This window comes from Cyphellophora attinorum (genome assembly GCF_001299255.1).
Source record: "Cyphellophora attinorum strain CBS 131958 chromosome Unknown Contig11, whole genome shotgun sequence".
Lineage (NCBI taxonomy): Eukaryota > Fungi > Ascomycota > Eurotiomycetes > Chaetothyriales > Cyphellophoraceae > Cyphellophora > Cyphellophora attinorum.
The window spans coordinates 730,513-746,175 of NW_017253239.1; the positions used below are offsets into that span (position 1 = coordinate 730,513).

Below are 15,663 nucleotides of genomic sequence, written 5' to 3' on the forward strand. Positions count from 1 at the left end.
CTTGGCAGTCATTTGAATGTGGGGACGCTCTTGAATCCAGAATATTCCGCGATTTCCAAAACGATTTCGCGTGCAACATGCGCACTCTACATACTCGCTCCTCATGACTGTGCTATTGTCGGCGTCTGAGTTGAGCGAGTCGTTCAAGTTCTGGAGGTAAGTCACACTACATAAATATCACATTCCTCTCCGAAGGATGAGACAACAAGCTGGCACCAGTCCGAGAAGATCATTTGTACTCTTCTATCTGCGGATTAGCTGCAAGGCACAAGCCTGAACTCTGACAGCCATACGAGCCCCTCGACGTATACACACGACGGCGCATACACATGCTGACTCTCCGACAGATAGCAACATGGTCCTCCACAACCCAAACAATTGGCACTGGGTCAACAAGGACGGCGGTCCCTGGGCTCAAAAATGGCTAGAGAACAATGTGGTCGGCCTCTCTGCCGAAGCCGGTGAGGTCTCTGCAAAGATCTCGAAGGTCATCTCTATGGATGGCGATGTCGAAGTCAGCCAGCGCAAAGGCAAGGTCATCTCCATCTTCGACGTAGCACTCAAGTTCGAGTATGACGGCAAGAATGCCGAAGGCACAGACACAAGTGGCACGATACGGGTTCCCGAATGCGCTTATGACACCGAGCACGATGAATTTGTGTTTGAGATTGATATATATAGCGAGACAAAGGAGAAGCAGCCGGTCAAGGACTTGGTGAGGAGCAAGATTGTCCCGCAGTTGAGAGACACACTGGTCAAGTTGGGTCCTGCTCTAATCTCAGAGCATGGCAAGGACCTACAACATGCGCCGGGCTCGAACCCGTCGAGTGGCTTCTCGACGCCGACATGGCATCCTAACAAGGAGCGAACACCAATCCCGTCTGCTTCGTCCACAGCTACCAGCACCGCTGGCAAGTCTTCCATCAACACCACGACAGTCACCGCCACCGATGAGTTCCGAACTACGGCGGAGGAGATGTATCAGACTTTCACAGACCCCCAGCGGTTAGCTGCCTTCACGCGAGCACCACCGAAAGTGTTTGAGGGAGCAAAGCCGGGTGCCAAATTCGCAATCTTCGATGGCAATGTTACGGGCGAGTACGTGTCCCTAGAAGGGCCGAAGAAGATCGTCCAGAAATGGCGACTTGCGCAGTGGCCGGAAGGTCACATGAGTAGCCAGGAGATTGTCTTCGATCAAAACGACGTCGATCGCGTTACCAACATGAGAGTCACCTGGACTGGTGTTCCTGTTGGCCAGGAGGAGGTCGTGCGGCGGAATTGGGAAGGCTACTATGTTCGCAGTATCAAGCAGACCTTTGGGTAAGTCTTTTCAACTCATCGCTTTCGCGCGCTGACAGTTTCAGCTTCGGCACCATTCTCTGAGCGCCTGCCATTATCTAGCGCCATATTTCTCAGCATCGCAAAGACGCCAAGATCAACGAATCCACACTGGCTTCGCGGCCTTCTGATAGCCACGCAAGACGGTATCTCACGATAAATCTGAACACGTTGCCAACTTCTCTCCTCTCCGCTAACAACAGCTCTGATTGACTTTCTACCATCCATGTTTTTCTCCTTGGTCAGGCTACAGGGGACAGGGGTTCTTGCCCAGGTGCCAGGGGTGCCCGCGCCACTAACCGACTGACGTCAGCCCTCGAGGCCCTCCCTGTCCAACTTCTGCTTCCCCTCAAATGCTGGAATTCAGATGCACCGCCACAGATTCATCTCCCTTCGCTTGACCTTCATGCTAATAATTAGGCGAGGGATTGCCGACTTACACATTGTCGATCAATCATGTCGCGTCCAACAAGTAAAGATGGTAAGGATGGCGAGGATCTCAACAGCATCCTCAATGATGCTCAGCGAGCAGAGGTCACACTGCTTGTCGCCAATTGCACAGAGGCGACGAGAAATATATTACTGCAGAACTTCGATGCCGACGCTGGCATGGACAGGAAGCTCTTCACCAAGGGCGGATCAGATGAAGAGAAATTCATGAGCACCGACCCCTCCACGGCCGACGTGGAAGCATACGACAAAGAACGAAAGTTGAAGGAAGAATGCGAGAAGGACATCAATTCAAAGGAGTCGCAGAAGTTGAAGAAGGAAGCACTCAAAGCCTACGACGAATGGAGAGAGCAAGTGATGATGCGAGTGGGTGAAGTCGTCAACACAAAGTCAGACGCCAAGAAGCAGCTGGAGGAGGAGAAGGAGCCTATGTCGCCCAAGCCCAAGGCGCCGATCACGACGGGGAAGATTGCAGATGTGCCTGATCGCAATCCGAACTTGAAGTTCAAGGACCTGTTTCCACCAACGAAGACGCCTTTGACGAAGTTGCCTATGGAAAAGAGAACATTGGTGCTGCACTCGCTACTTCTGCTGTTGATCTCGCTCGAACACTACAATGCATACTCACGAATTCTTATGCTGAACCTCACGTCATCACTCAAGCTGCCGTTGCGCACATTCGAGCAAGATGAGTACACTACGGCCAAAGGCCTGCTCGAATCCGCCAAAGAGCTCAGCGCCGACGAAGAGACACAGAAGCGTCAGAAGGAGAACGCAGATAACCGGAAACGAAAGGTCTACCTGGCAACTGCTGCAGGCGCCGCCATCCTTGGCGTATCGGGTGGTCTTGCGGCTCCACTCGTCGCATCCGGAGTCGGCTCTGTAATGGGCGGACTCGGTCTCGGCGCGACCGCTGCAGCAGGCTACCTCGCTCCGTCGCCGGCAGCACCCTCCTCGTCGGCGGCCTATTCGGCGCCTACGGCGGACGCATGACCGGCCAGATGATGGACAAGTATGCGCGCGAAGTCGAAGATTTCGAGTTCCTCCCTGTGCACAGCGACAAGAAGACCAGCGAGGACGAGGAGCAAGGCGCACAAGAAGCCAGCGAGCATGATCACAAACTTCGCGTCACGATTTGTATTTCAGGCTGGCTCACTGACAAGTCTGAAGTCACCAAGCCCTGGCGCGTCATGGGCACGGGCGCAGAAGTATTCGGCCTCAAGTGGGAGCTCGAAGCTCTTCTAAACCTCGGCCACGCTATGGACGGGATGATGCAGTCCGCGGCATGGGGTTACGCGCAGAGGGAGATCATCAAGCGAACAATCTTCGCCGAACTCATGTCCGCGCTGTGGCCGATGGGCCTGCTGAAGGTCGCCAGAGTCATTGACAACCCCTTCAGCGTGGCTAAAGCCCGAGCAGACAAAGCTGGCGAAGTCCTAGCCGACGCACTGATCAACAAAGCCCAGGGTGAACGTCCCGTCACACTGATCGGCTACTCCTTGGGCGCACGCCTAATCTACACCTGCCTCAAAACCCTCGCAGAGCGTAAAGCATTCGGCCTCGTCGAGAACGCCGTCATCATCGGCGGGCCTTGTCCATCCGACACCCAACACTGGCGCGTCCTCCGCACCGCGGTTTCCGGACGGCTGATCAACGTCTACTCCCAGAACGACTACCTTCTCGGCTTCATGTACCGCACATCAGCTCTTCAGTATGGCGTCGCAGGCTTGCAGCCTATTCGCGGCCTCGCCGGTATCGAGAACGTCGACGTGAGCGAAGATGTCGACGGCCACACCCGCTACCGATTCCTCGTCGGCGGCATACTCAAGAAGATCGGCTTCGAGGATATCGACCTCCAAGCCGTGCAGGAAGAGCGTGAGGCACTGGAGAAGATGCTGAAGCAGGAGAAGAAAAACTCCCTCCAATCACAACGCAAGCGACTCATGCGGCGGGAGTCGTACAAAGGTGAGAAGATTGACGAAGATGAGGAGGCTGAAGTCGAGGCGTCGGATATGGAGAAGCAGGTCAGGGACAAGACTGAGAAGAGTCTCACCGCGAGACTGATTGAGTGGTGGTACACTCCAGGTCCAGCGAATGCCAAAGATGCCGAGAAGGCTGGTCAGACGCTGCAGAAGGCCGTACAGAATCCGAGTGATGCCAAAGCTGCTGCAGGCGATACTGTTAAAGATGTTCAAGCGTCTGCTCAGTCGTACGCTTCGTGGGCCGCGTCAAAGCTCCCGTCGATGCCAGGTGGTTCGTCGAACACTCCGAAGACAGACAAAGCGAACAAGCAGGCGACCGATACAGCGGACAACGCGACCTCGGCATCAACAGGCTACATCCAAGCTGCACAGGAGTACCTCCCGAATATGCCATCCATGCCTTCCTTCCGAAGCAAGACTGATGCGAAGGGCAAAGACAACAGCGCGAACACAACCACAGAGAAGGCCGCTGACTTTGCAAAGCAAGCGACCGACACACAAACCGAGGGCACCGAGAAGGCGATAAACACTGCACAGAACGTCGTGCAGCCTACCGTCAACAACGTGCTCAATCCGAAGGATAACCCTGCGGTGAAGGCCGCCAAGAACGTCCCCAAAAATGCTCCTATCATTCATCAAGCCGCCGATCGGGTCCCCGGCGCGAATAAAGCGGCGCAGGTTACGAGCGATACAGTGGGCACGACTGTTCAAAACAGTGCGCAGCAGGTGAGCACAGTTGTCAATTCGTCGACGTCGAAGGCGGCCGACGCCGGGAAAGCTGCGGCAAAGGTTCGGGGGGAGGGAGTGAAGAGGAGTGTGAGTTTTGGGAAGGATGTGGCTGATGGCGCGGCGCAGCAAGGGAGCAAGGCTGCGGATGTTGGTAGTAGTGCTGTAAAATCTGCATCCGAAGGTGCTGGGAAGCTAGGGAAGGCAGGCCAGGGCGCCGCAGACTCAGCCAAGTCGCAGGCCAGCAAACTTACCGACACCGGAGCAGGGGCAGCAAAATCGGCGTCAGACGGCGCTACTAAAGCAGCTGGCGCAGGTCAGGACGCGGCGAACGCGCTCACCGCAAACGCCAGCAAAGCCGCCAACGCAGGCAAAAGCACGTCAGAAGGTGTCACAAAGACAGCCTCCGACGGCGCCGGCAAGGTGACAAGCGTAGGTCAGGGCGCCGCAAACGCGCTTACCTCCAATGCTGGCAAGGCCGCCAGTGCAGGCAAGGACACAACAAAGGGCATTACAGGAGGTCTCGGGAAAATGGCCAGCTCGGGCCAGGAAGCAGTCAAAAGTCCATCGACCGCTCCCAAACAGGCTGCCAATGCAGGACAAACCGCGACCAACGCGGCTTCGTCGGGCGCGAACACGCTTGCTGGTGCTGGGAAGTCGCTGTTTGGGGGGTCCAGCAAACCAAATACGCCCTCGGCCGGGGCGACTGAGGGAGTGAAGTCTCCCAAGCCAGCCGCAACTCCGTCCAAGGAAGCAGTGAAGTCGCCGAAGACACCCAGCACGCCGAAGCAGCAAGCGCCACAACAAGCTCAGGAGAAAGCGCAGTCGTATTTCGGGATGGCGTCTTCGTACATGCCAAGCCTTCCCGGCAGTGGGAAGAAACAGCCGCAACAGCCGGCGACCGCGACGAAAGAGACGCCGGCGTCGAAGCCCAACAACACAAATACAGAGTCGAAGTCAACAGATGACAAACCCAAAGAGAGACGCAAACCACCAAAACTCGGCGCCAAACGCACCTCTGAGACGCCAACACCGAAACAATCAACACCCAAACCATCCACCCCATCGACTACACAAGCAGGAACAACTCAGACATCCACTCCGTCACGCCCCAAACCAGCCTCGCGAACGCCTTCAGGCGTGAAGTCTCCTCCGAAGCTCGACAATAGCCGTCGGTCTTCAGCTAGTGCGGCTAAGAGCCCGCCACCCAAACTATCACGTCAAGCATCGGGACAGAATGCGAAGAGTCCGCCGCCGAAATTGAATCGCCAGTCGAGTTCCTCGGCGGGGCAGCATGCTCCAAAGAGTCCTGTGACGAAGCTGGATCGTCAAACCAGCGGGTTGCGGAATCAGGTTTCTAATGCTGGTCAAGCTGCGACCAGTGCCGTCGGCAGCATAGGTGGGCGATTAGGTGGACTCACTGGTGGATGGGGCGGGAAGGGGAAGTGATGCAGGCAGATGTTCTTAGTTCTCAGATTGCGCATTGTGTATGCAAAAAGTGGACGGGCCTGGACAGCGGATTTATGCATTCGCAATATGCACGAAAAATCGACGACCTCCTTTTTGTTTCCCTTGTGTGGTTACCCTAGGCACTCGTTCGTATTGCGACGGTATAACATACACCCCATAGAAGAAGTCCCGACTCTGACCTGTCAGACCAATCCTCGCTAACGAACAGCAAGCCTGCTCACACGATCCCTACCGACAAATAGTCCCCTATGTCCTGGTCTAACACTCAATCCTCCAGCTCCCTCAAGACCCTCATCCGAATACCCTTGCTGTCCATGGCCGCGAAGCTGATGAAGTAGTCGACCGCCATGATTGCATCGCGCTCGGTGGTTTCGTAGAGCTCAAAGTCGAAGCGGCGGAAGCAGACTGCAAAGGTGAGGAGGAGCTCGGCTATTGCTAGGCTGTGATTTTAGGGACGGCAGGCGTTAGTGAGAGTGCCTTTGGTGAGTATGAGGTTTGGCATCCTCATGGAGGCAGACGGAGAAGGGGAAGGGGAAGGCACTTACTTCTTACCCAAACACGCTCTCCTGCCCTTCCCGAAGCCCACGCTGTACTTCAACATATCCTTCCTCCTCCGTAACCCACCCTTCCCATCGTCCTCCAACCACCTCTCCGGCGTAAACTTCTTCGGCTCAGGAAATACCTTTGCATTCATCATCACAAACTCCTGACTCATACTTACCGCGCAGCCCCTCGGCACAACCCACTCCTTGCCCTTCCCACCATCCGCATCCTTATCAACATACACCAAGTCATCCTCAGGAAACACCCTCGGCACCCGCGCCGGCACTGGGACACTTAAACGCAACCCTTCCTCCCACACAGCGTTCAGATACGGCAAATTCTGCAGCACGCTCAACTTGGGAATAAGCTTCGGATCAGGCATCACCGTCTTCAGCTCCTCCCTCAACCTCGCCCCCGCCGTGTCCCAGTTCGCCGCGACATGGTAGAATGTCCTGCTGATCACCTGCGCCGTCGTCTCGCCGCCGGCGCTGACTACCATGGTCGCCTCCGCGCCCAAGCGCTCTAGCTTCTTGTCCGCCGCGGACAGGTTGGGGGTTAGTGCCAGCTCGTGGAAGAGTGTCCTGTCCGGACGATGCTTCGCTGCCGGGTCAAGGTAGTAGTCTGGGTTTGCGTTCGCTTCTTTGGCGGCGCGTTGCATGAAGATGCGGATGTTGTGGTCCCATTCCACGAATGGCGCGAATGTGGGTTGGAGTTTCATGAGGAGCCATTCTGGCAGGCTCTGCATGGCGGTCACGAACCATGGGTACTGTCTTACGAAGGGGTTGATGTGGAGAGTCTCCTTCGTGAGGTCCGCCCATTCGGAGCCGGCGTGTTTGTTGTGCATGTAGTTCGTACAGCCGTTGCTGTCGTGGACGTTAGCTCTCAATACCCCTGCTCCCATCACCGACCCCCCTCTCCGCGCCTCCCTCAGCACAGCAGAACACCTTCGGCAAGACTCAGAGGATCTCTAAACGGAAGAGACAAAACTCACCTCCCAAAAGCATAATCAGTCATAACATCAAATGCCACCGCACTCCCCAAGTGATACATATTCTCCACCCCCGGCGGCAGCTCCGCCTGCACCACCTTCTCCTTCTCCGGACTCCGCTTCAGCGTCTTCATCGTCCAGCCCGTCATCTCCACCACATCCCTGTTCTCCTCCTGCGTCTTCACGTCTGCCCTCCTTCCAGTCCGGCCCTCCTCAACATCCCTCTGCAGCCGCTTCACCAGCCCTTCAACCACAGCTCCAATCCTCTCCTCGAGCGCATAAACGCTCTTCATACTGAAGTACTCCTCCATACTCGCCCTCCGCTGTTTATGCACATCGTGATCCAACGTGAACGCGAGTCCCTGTCCTAGATGCGCCAGGTTGTTCCACGTATCCCGATCCGTTCTTCTGTTTGGATCGGAGTGGTAGATCGAGGAGTAGAAGTCTGGATCACAGATTGAGACTTCGTTCGGGTTGATGCGGACGATGGGGCCGTAGTGTTGGTGGAGGACGTCGCGGATGTGGAAGAGGAATTGGCCGGATTGCGGGGCGACATCGTAGTAGTGCTCGTACCAGTAGGAGAGAGCGGCGAGTTTGGGGCCGGGGATGTGGCGCAGGGGGTGGATGTATAGGCGGTAGATGGAGAGGAGCAGGAGGTAGAGCGTAATTGATGCGAGGGCGAGGAGGAAGGCGGTCGGGAAGGTGAGGGCTGGGACGAGCGCGAACAGGCGGAGGTGAGAGGCGGGCGAGATGGAGGGCGGAGCTGATTCTGTGGTTGCGTTCATGGTGTCTCGTTGCAGTGGCGTAAGATCATCAGTTCAGGAATCTATCGTATATATATCGATTTGGTATCTGACCTGGAGGAGCCGTCCAATCCTCTGGTCTGGGACAACCCACTAGCAGGCTCCGTTCCGCCCTCGGGCACATATGTCAAGATGTAAGCCAGCCACGGAGACATTGTGAGCGACCATGAAAGCATATGGTGATGTTTTCCCCTGACCTGGTGTGCCCTCGGTAGGCTGAACATCGCCAAACCCACGGACGAGTATCGTGCCAAGACCGCAATTCTTGCGTATCAGTCAATTCAGGCGTCCATCACTTGCCAGACCCCGTCCTTACCATCCAATAGGAAATGCATCGGAACGACCCGAACGACCTGAACGATTTTCCTCCACATCTTCTCTCGTGTGATGTTTCATCATCCGGTATATCGAGTCGATCAGACCGTAAAGCGAAAGAATGTAGCCGCATCGCCCTTCTCCCTCTCCGCCGCCTTCTCTTCGGCCGTATACTCGGACGGCGGTTTATACAGTCGATCCCGCCGAGCGTTTTCCCTGCGGTAGTAAATGGTCATGAAAGTGCAGATGCTCATGCTCATAGTGAGGATGCCGATGAGGATGCCGTAGCCTTTGATGTACCGTGGTCCGTCCTTGCTGAGGAAGACGAAGGACGCCAGGATTCTGCAGATGCCTCATTAGCGGTTTTTGGAGGAGGAGCATTCAGGACTCACCCTCCCAGGTTTCCAACCATAGCCTGCGCAGCCAGCGCAATCGACCGCTTCGTCGACCCTCCCACATTGTTGCCGTTCCAGGCCATGCACTGTGGCGTGTTCGGGTACACGCCCGTAGCGTAGAAGAAGGTCGCAGCATATTTGACGTGATTATTTGTTGACGAGATCAACATGATCAGCCCGACAATGCCCACCACGTTGAATGCTATCAGCACGATTCCTCGGGTCTGGAGGCGGTCGCACAGCCATCCCGACGTGAGACAGAAGAAACATGCCACGACGTAGGGTGGGACTGTCATCAATCTTTGACACACGTGTCAGCTAGTGGGACAGACAGCACCGAATGAGGACTAAACTCACTGCGCTTTCTCATTGCTGTAGCCTAGACCACGGACGATGGTCGGCAGGAACAGAGAGAAGGAGTAGACGCTGGCAAAGGTCCTGGTTCATGTCAGCTTCGGGAAATTACAGCGCGAGAATAGACCAACCCAAGAAAGTTGAAGCAATGCATATACACCTTCCAGTCCGTCAAAGCATGCAAGATGTACTTCCGATCCCACTCATCAGCAAGCGAGCCGCGATCTTCGTCGAGCCGCTGCTGAACACGCTTTCGCTCCTCCTCGGTAATGAAGTGAGCCGTGTCAGGATAGTCCTGGAATGCCCAGTACGCCCAGCAAGCGACAGCAACAGTGACTATGCCCTCGAGGATGAAGATCCATGCCCAGCCGCCGCGACCGCCGACGCCATCCATCTCGCTGATACCGCGTGCTAGTAGGCCACCGAAAGCGCCTGCTGCTGTTGCCATCGAGAAGAAAATAGCCATTCGCAGACCGCATTCATGGCGCTTATACCACATAGTAATGAAGAAGTTGATTCCTGGAAAGAGCCCTCCTTCAGCCAGACCCAGCGCAGCTCTCGCCGCAAGCAGTCCAGCGAAGTTGGTACACAGTCCCATCAGTGTGCAGCACACGCCCCAGGCCACCATAGTGCTAGGCAACCACAGAAATGGCCGGGTTAACTTCATCATGATGTTTGAAGGGATCTCTGCTGCGACGTAGAACGGGTAGAGGATTGCGAGAGCAATGTTGTAGTCGAGCCCAGACATCTTGAGATCCACCTCCAGGTTTGCTAGACGGGCGTTGCCGATGTTTGTTCTGTCGAGGAAGCTGAGAAGATACAGGATCACCAGGACAGGCATGATGTGCCAATCCAGCTTGCGCACGAGCGCCTTGTCCTGCTTTGCATCGTAAATGCCACCGCTTTCGGCCGAGGAGACTTCACCAACTTTGACAGTCTTGTTGATGCCATCCTTGGCTGTTTGAGCTTTTTCTGAGACTGACGCGACCTCGACTGGCCGACTCACTTCGTCATCTGATGACTGAGTCTTCTCTGACATTTTGTGGTTCTGTGGGAGTTGTCTTTGAGTGCGCAGTCGCCAAGCGGTAAGCTACAAATCGATGAGGCTGGAAGATCAGAAGAGGGCCTCGAGACCGAAGAGGTCGCATCAGTGAATATATCACCGTGACAAATTTTGTTCCAGAACTTCGGTGACTGCTCTTCCCATTCCCAGGAGGGGCAACTAAATTCAGTTGCGCATCCTCAGCTGCTGCATCGACTGCAGCTACCTTCCCACTCAGGACAGACGCCTTGGCCGAGATATGCCAGTCTATCAAGCGAAGCAATGATCGTGCGAAGGATTGCGACGGTAAGGTGTACGGCCAATGATAAGATCAAGCGTGTGGCTTCGGCTCCATAGTCTTGACAAGGCTTGAATGCATGATCTGCTGTTTAGTCTGGGCAAAGAACCCAATGAAATCTGAGGTTTCTTCAGGCGTCTCCCCAAGTCCTTGTAGAGTATGCAGCCGCGATCTTGGCTCGAATTGGGCCCGATGCTAATTCCAGTCTGTCAAAGGCCGCCATGTGCAACACTTTCCCAGCTGGCGTCTGGGCCCGTGTGACGAGTAGTCCCGTCAGCCAGAGGGTGACACTTGCAATTCATGAAATGCCGAACCATGGGACTGGGTCGGCTGCGTGAACCATTTGCCGCAATTTCGTGTAACCCCATGGGGCTGTCAGCCATATGGTGGGGATTGAGAGAGCAAAAAGAAGAGAATATGTCTTTGCACGATCCATGAAAGCTTGAAGAAGTCTTTATATGAACGTCGAAGCCGTAATGCTGGCAGCTTCTGCTCGGATAGTACGGGAAGCTGGTGATGTTTGCGCTGCTCAGAGAAGTTCTGAGCGAATACGGTGAAAGCTGGGCAATAATTGGGGAGCGTTGCATTGGTGTCTTGGCTAGGCCGGGGTGATCGACTGGGGCATGCTCGATACAGTACCTGACCTGGAGCCGATCCAGATGCGCCCGGGGAGCGATCATCCTGCATCTCACTGCGTAGGATCCATTTAGATGTGCAGAACCGCGCACCTTTTTAGTAACAGCAATCCATTGCTGGCACCTGTCGACGGAGTGTGGCTCCCTCATTGCAGATGACGGGCTGCAGCAGAGTGAGGCGAGCTGCGAAACCAGGAGTTTGGTTTGGCAGCCATTGACGTTCAGTCGTTGAAATCTAAATGTACCTGTCATGATGCCGGCAGGATCTATCTGGCGAACGCATGAGGCAGCCTGATCAGCCCTCTTTCTTCTTCCTGGGGTCTTCCCTCACAATCAGTATTTGTCGCTTGGCAATGGCACGAATGGTGTAGCTGCGTTGACGATGCCATTGATTGTGAGCAGGATCAACAGGCCGGCCGATAAGACTCGAAAAGCTGGACTGTCGAACTCTTCTGCGAATAGTGTCAAAGCCGTGTTCAGTGTACCCGTCGGGAAAAGGCTGCTATACCAGGCCGGCGTCCATTTAGCCTCGCCCTTGACAACAGCATCCAGGATTCCGTAGACTCCCCAGAGTCCCCAGAATATCCCCAGACCAAGTACCATCAGCGCAAGCAGCACACAGGCGCCATGCAAAGCAGTCGCTGTAGTCTCGTGCAAGAAGGTCCCCTTGTTGTACTCGGGAAAATGCATACTAGCTGCCATGGATAGAATCAGCAGAGCGGCCGTGGACTGACAAGTAGGGCCCAGAAGCATCATCAGTGTTGGTCTCTTGACGCCGTCAAACCAGCTATTGGCGAGAATTCGATTTAGGAACAAGGCCAGTATCGTCATGCCCAGGAAGAACCCAATGCCGACGAGCATGAAGCCCACGATGATGGCTGGCACCGCCATCCTCGCTGTAATGCCATTTCCGTATACTGAGACTATCCCGCCTTCGACTGCTGCGGTGGAAGTTGCAACCGCGGGAAGAATGATGGCCAAGGTCAAATTCCTTGATTCCGTCAGGTTCTTCAGGGTGAGGATGACATAGATCCCAACACCGAAGACCATGCACCAGACGACCACGATCCACCACATGACGTAGCTTACGACTGTAAAGGCGTAGCCGCCCCAGGTGCTGGTACTGACGATCAAAGCGGTGCCTCCCGTGAGCGTCATGAACGAGATCGGGAAGCAAGCCATGAAGCATAGCTCGTTGACATCGTTCGTGATCTCGTTCCAGGCAGTCTGTCCGTGCACGATAAATCGTAACGACATGAACGTGCAGCATAAGATGAACACGACCAGGTCGGCGACGTAGAGAACTGCCGCGATCGTGCGTAGGCCCGAGAACTGGTATGGCAGTGTATGCATCAGGGTGCTGAGGATGCCCAGATTCATCGACCATGTTACCCAGATAGGACTGAAGTCTTGTATGAGTGCTCGTATGGTGCTGCGCTGTTGTAGTCCGACATTTTCGCCATTGCTCTGATTCGAGGAATCGCGACTTCCATGCGGCTTGTCGTCCATTGCCGCAGCCGCCTTTCTCGATACCCGCCGGTGGTGTAATGTTTTTGCAGTGGGTACATCACTCTAGACACTGGCTGCGTGAGCCTCTCTAACATACTTGATACGGAAGCGAGCGCCGTTCGTCTCGCGTCGTCATCAAGCGTGTCGAGGCTGAAACTTTTACGTTGTTATGTTTTCGCTGTTAGGTAAGATGATGGTTTACTCCTCGGCTAAATGGGAAGCTTATGGGCCACAGCGGTTCGCGGGCCGCACCTGCTACTCTAGGCATTTGGGCACGTCACTCACACATATACAAGGGACTGACAACAACTTGAATGGTCGTCCATCAACTATTTTGTGTTGCCATACAGGAAGGGTTGCTTCCTCAGCGTTCCCAAAATCCTCGAAAATCTAGTCGTCCATCATGGATCCTGGATCTTCACGAAGCTCTTACCAAGATTCGCGCCCTTGAGCATGCCCAAGAAGCCATCCACAGCATTGTCGATACCGTCCGTTATGTGATCCACGGACTTGAAGCTTCCATCTGCTATCCATTTCGCGATATTCTCATCTCGGGCTTTGGAATGCTTCATGATGTTCTCATCGAAGACTAGGAAGCCACGCCATGCCAACCTCTTGCGCACGACATGCATGTAGTTCTTGACGCCGTATGCTTCGTCTGGTGAAGCATTGTTGTACTGCGAGATCCCGCCACAGGCCACTGTGCGAGGTTAGTCGATATCGCGAGACCACTGTTGACGCAGACTCACCTATCCGTCCAAAGTCTTTTAGATGAACCAGAGCAGTATCGAGGAGCTCTCCACCCACGTTGTCATAGTAGATGTCGATTCCGTCCGGAGCCAGTCGCGAAATGGCATCCGACAAATTCTCTTTCTTGTAGTTAAAACCAGCATGGAAGCCCAGCTCCTTGGTAATGAAATCGATCTTCTTGTCGTCTCCGACGGATCCGATGACGTGCAGGCCCTCACGAACAGCTATTTGACCAACGACTTGTCCCACCGCGCCAGCCGCTCCGGACACCAGGATGACCTCACCCTTCTTTGGCTGCCCGAGCTCATGTAATGATCCATAAGCCGTCATGCCGGTCATTCCCAGGGCGCCCAAGTACGCAGTGAGCGGAACACCTTCTTTCGGCTGGATCAGCCTAGCCGCACCGAGCATGCTGCCTCCGAGGTTCTTCGCTGGCACAGCACTGTAAGACTCGGTGTACCAGCTCCCAATAAGAACAGTACTGCCTTCAGGGAACTTGTCGTTGTCAGATTTGAGCACCTTGCCAATGACAGACACTGAGAGAACCGGCTTGCCGATCTCCATGGCGGCGGAGTACGACTTGGTCTTGCTCGCGTCCCTCATGCGGCCTCGCTGAGATGGATCGAAGGCCGCGTAGAGATTCTTGGTAGTGATGCCTCCTGGTGGAGGAGGAGCTTGGTCATCGAAGCCAATGTCCTCGATGGTGAGGTCTTGCCCAGCGACAGGCCAGCCGACCGGCAGCTTCTTGTACATGAACGCTTTGTTAGTGATCGTCATATTGGCAGTTGCGCGACGAGTGTTCGGAGAGTTGTGGTCAGGCTGTAGGGACTGTGTTCAGTTCTTCAAGTGATCGCCTTGCAGCGCTAGAGTGCAGTCAATGAATGTGCAGGCGTGCGACCTTTATACCTCCGTTAGACTCCTTCCCGATCACTTTGGTAAGCTATGTATCTTGCGAGAAGCATAAATCATGCAATTGCGACACAAAGCGAAGGAGGCATTCGATGTCGTGACAAGATGCCTCGGTTCACGAACTGGAGTCGATTATTGCTTGCTCTGGGCAATGGGCGGCTTACAAATAGACAGGTGGTCAGTATACTCAACAACAGTCTGTTCAATAGAAGGCTGGGTCAGTCCTGCCGACCTCGCTTTTGTAACTCGAATGGGGCGCTGACCACTGGTCGACCCGAAGTACTGGTTCGATGAGTGTTGTTACACCATCGAGCTGGTCATCCGCTATGGATACGCGTGAAATTCGGATATCTCAGACCGTGGGCTCGGTTCTGTGTTGTTATGAGGTATCACGAAATGTATGGAGCTCGAGCAGCAAACCATAAGCTGGTCGTTCTCACGTAAATTGTGGCACAAGGTAAAGGATGGATTTGAGAACGGGCCAGTTCGGCCCCTGCAGTGCAACCGGTGAGAGCCAGAGCTTGGAGGTAGCTCGTGGTAGCTGCAGGATTTCTGCAACGGCGCGATGCACAAGCACCATGCATGCGCGACTACATGAGGGTTGGACGTTGGAGCTGAGCATGAGCGGCATAGCTATCTTACCTTGACCTACATTTCCGGATTGATGGTGTGCTTATAGGCAGGGTTCAATTGAAGGCGGACTCGAGGCGCGTGGTGGGGAATCGAAGTCGAGTGCTCGCTTCCCCACCTCCACGCATCACCGCCGTGGCAGTCTTGACTCTTCGAGGTCTTGCATTTTCAATATCGCAGCTCAGTCGAATCTTCCACTAATCGTCTCGTTCCTAGCCATCGAAATTGAAGCGCCGTCTTGTATTCGCTGCTGTTCAAGGTACCCAGCATATTTTCGTTGGGCGTGCATTTGGTTTAGGCGACAGTGAGCGGTGCCTTGTCGTCAAGTCATCATCGAGTCTTTGCCCAATGTCTGCCTGATACGATCACCACGAGTCACATTTATTTATCCAAGCAGTTGGGCCGCATGACAGCAAACAATTGATACTAGCAATTCCTTGCCCTGGGGCTTTCCGCAATTCTGTGACTTCTGCCATCTTCTACGCTCTTCTTGACTGCCTCAATTTCATCTCATTGAGAAATTCAT

At 54.7% G+C, this 15,663-nt stretch overlaps 6 protein-coding genes across 6 annotated transcripts; 2 read left to right on the top strand and 4 right to left on the bottom strand.

Annotated features, from left to right (window-relative positions):
- Positions 1–355: 355 nt before the first annotated feature.
- On the top strand, positions 356–1,383 carry AB675_10813 (uncharacterized protein; the record flags this gene model as incomplete). The annotated part of the gene is made up of 2 exons (XM_018139609.1): positions 356–1,320; positions 1,365–1,383. 2 exons carry the CDS (start codon positions 356–358, stop codon positions 1,381–1,383), a joined length of 984 nt encoding a protein of 327 aa, XP_018000689.1.
- A 411-nt stretch (positions 1,384–1,794) lies between these two features.
- Positions 1,795–5,945, top strand: AB675_10814 (uncharacterized protein; the record flags this gene model as incomplete). Its single annotated transcript, XM_018139610.1, has 2 exons — positions 1,795–2,670; positions 2,790–5,945. The coding sequence occupies 2 exons, from the start codon at positions 1,795–1,797 to the stop codon at positions 5,943–5,945; spliced, it is 4,032 nt and encodes a 1,343-aa protein (XP_018000643.1).
- A 286-nt stretch (positions 5,946–6,231) lies between these two features.
- On the bottom strand, positions 6,232–8,282 carry AB675_10815 (Trichodiene oxygenase; the record flags this gene model as incomplete). Its single annotated transcript, XM_018139611.1, has 3 exons — positions 6,232–6,406; positions 6,512–7,372; positions 7,501–8,282. The coding sequence occupies 3 exons, from the start codon at positions 8,280–8,282 to the stop codon at positions 6,232–6,234; spliced, it is 1,818 nt and encodes a 605-aa protein (XP_018000595.1).
- Positions 8,283–8,716: 434 nt separating this feature from the next.
- AB675_10816 (putative transporter) lies at positions 8,717–10,403 on the bottom strand (the record flags this gene model as incomplete). The annotated part of the gene is made up of 4 exons (XM_018139612.1): positions 8,717–8,957; positions 9,008–9,310; positions 9,368–9,448; positions 9,496–10,403. 4 exons carry the CDS (start codon positions 10,401–10,403, stop codon positions 8,717–8,719), a joined length of 1,533 nt encoding a protein of 510 aa, XP_018000919.1.
- A 1,269-nt stretch (positions 10,404–11,672) lies between these two features.
- AB675_10817 (Sulfite efflux pump SSU1) lies at positions 11,673–12,848 on the bottom strand (the record flags this gene model as incomplete). Its single annotated transcript, XM_018139613.1, has 1 exon — positions 11,673–12,848. One exon carries the CDS (start codon positions 12,846–12,848, stop codon positions 11,673–11,675), a length of 1,176 nt encoding a protein of 391 aa, XP_018000868.1.
- A 401-nt stretch (positions 12,849–13,249) lies between these two features.
- Positions 13,250–14,375, bottom strand: AB675_10818 (Zinc-type alcohol dehydrogenase-like protein PB24D3.08c; the record flags this gene model as incomplete). Its single annotated transcript, XM_018139614.1, has 2 exons — positions 13,250–13,548; positions 13,598–14,375. 2 exons carry the CDS (start codon positions 14,373–14,375, stop codon positions 13,250–13,252), a joined length of 1,077 nt encoding a protein of 358 aa, XP_018000874.1.
- Positions 14,376–15,663: the final 1,288 nt, after the last annotated feature.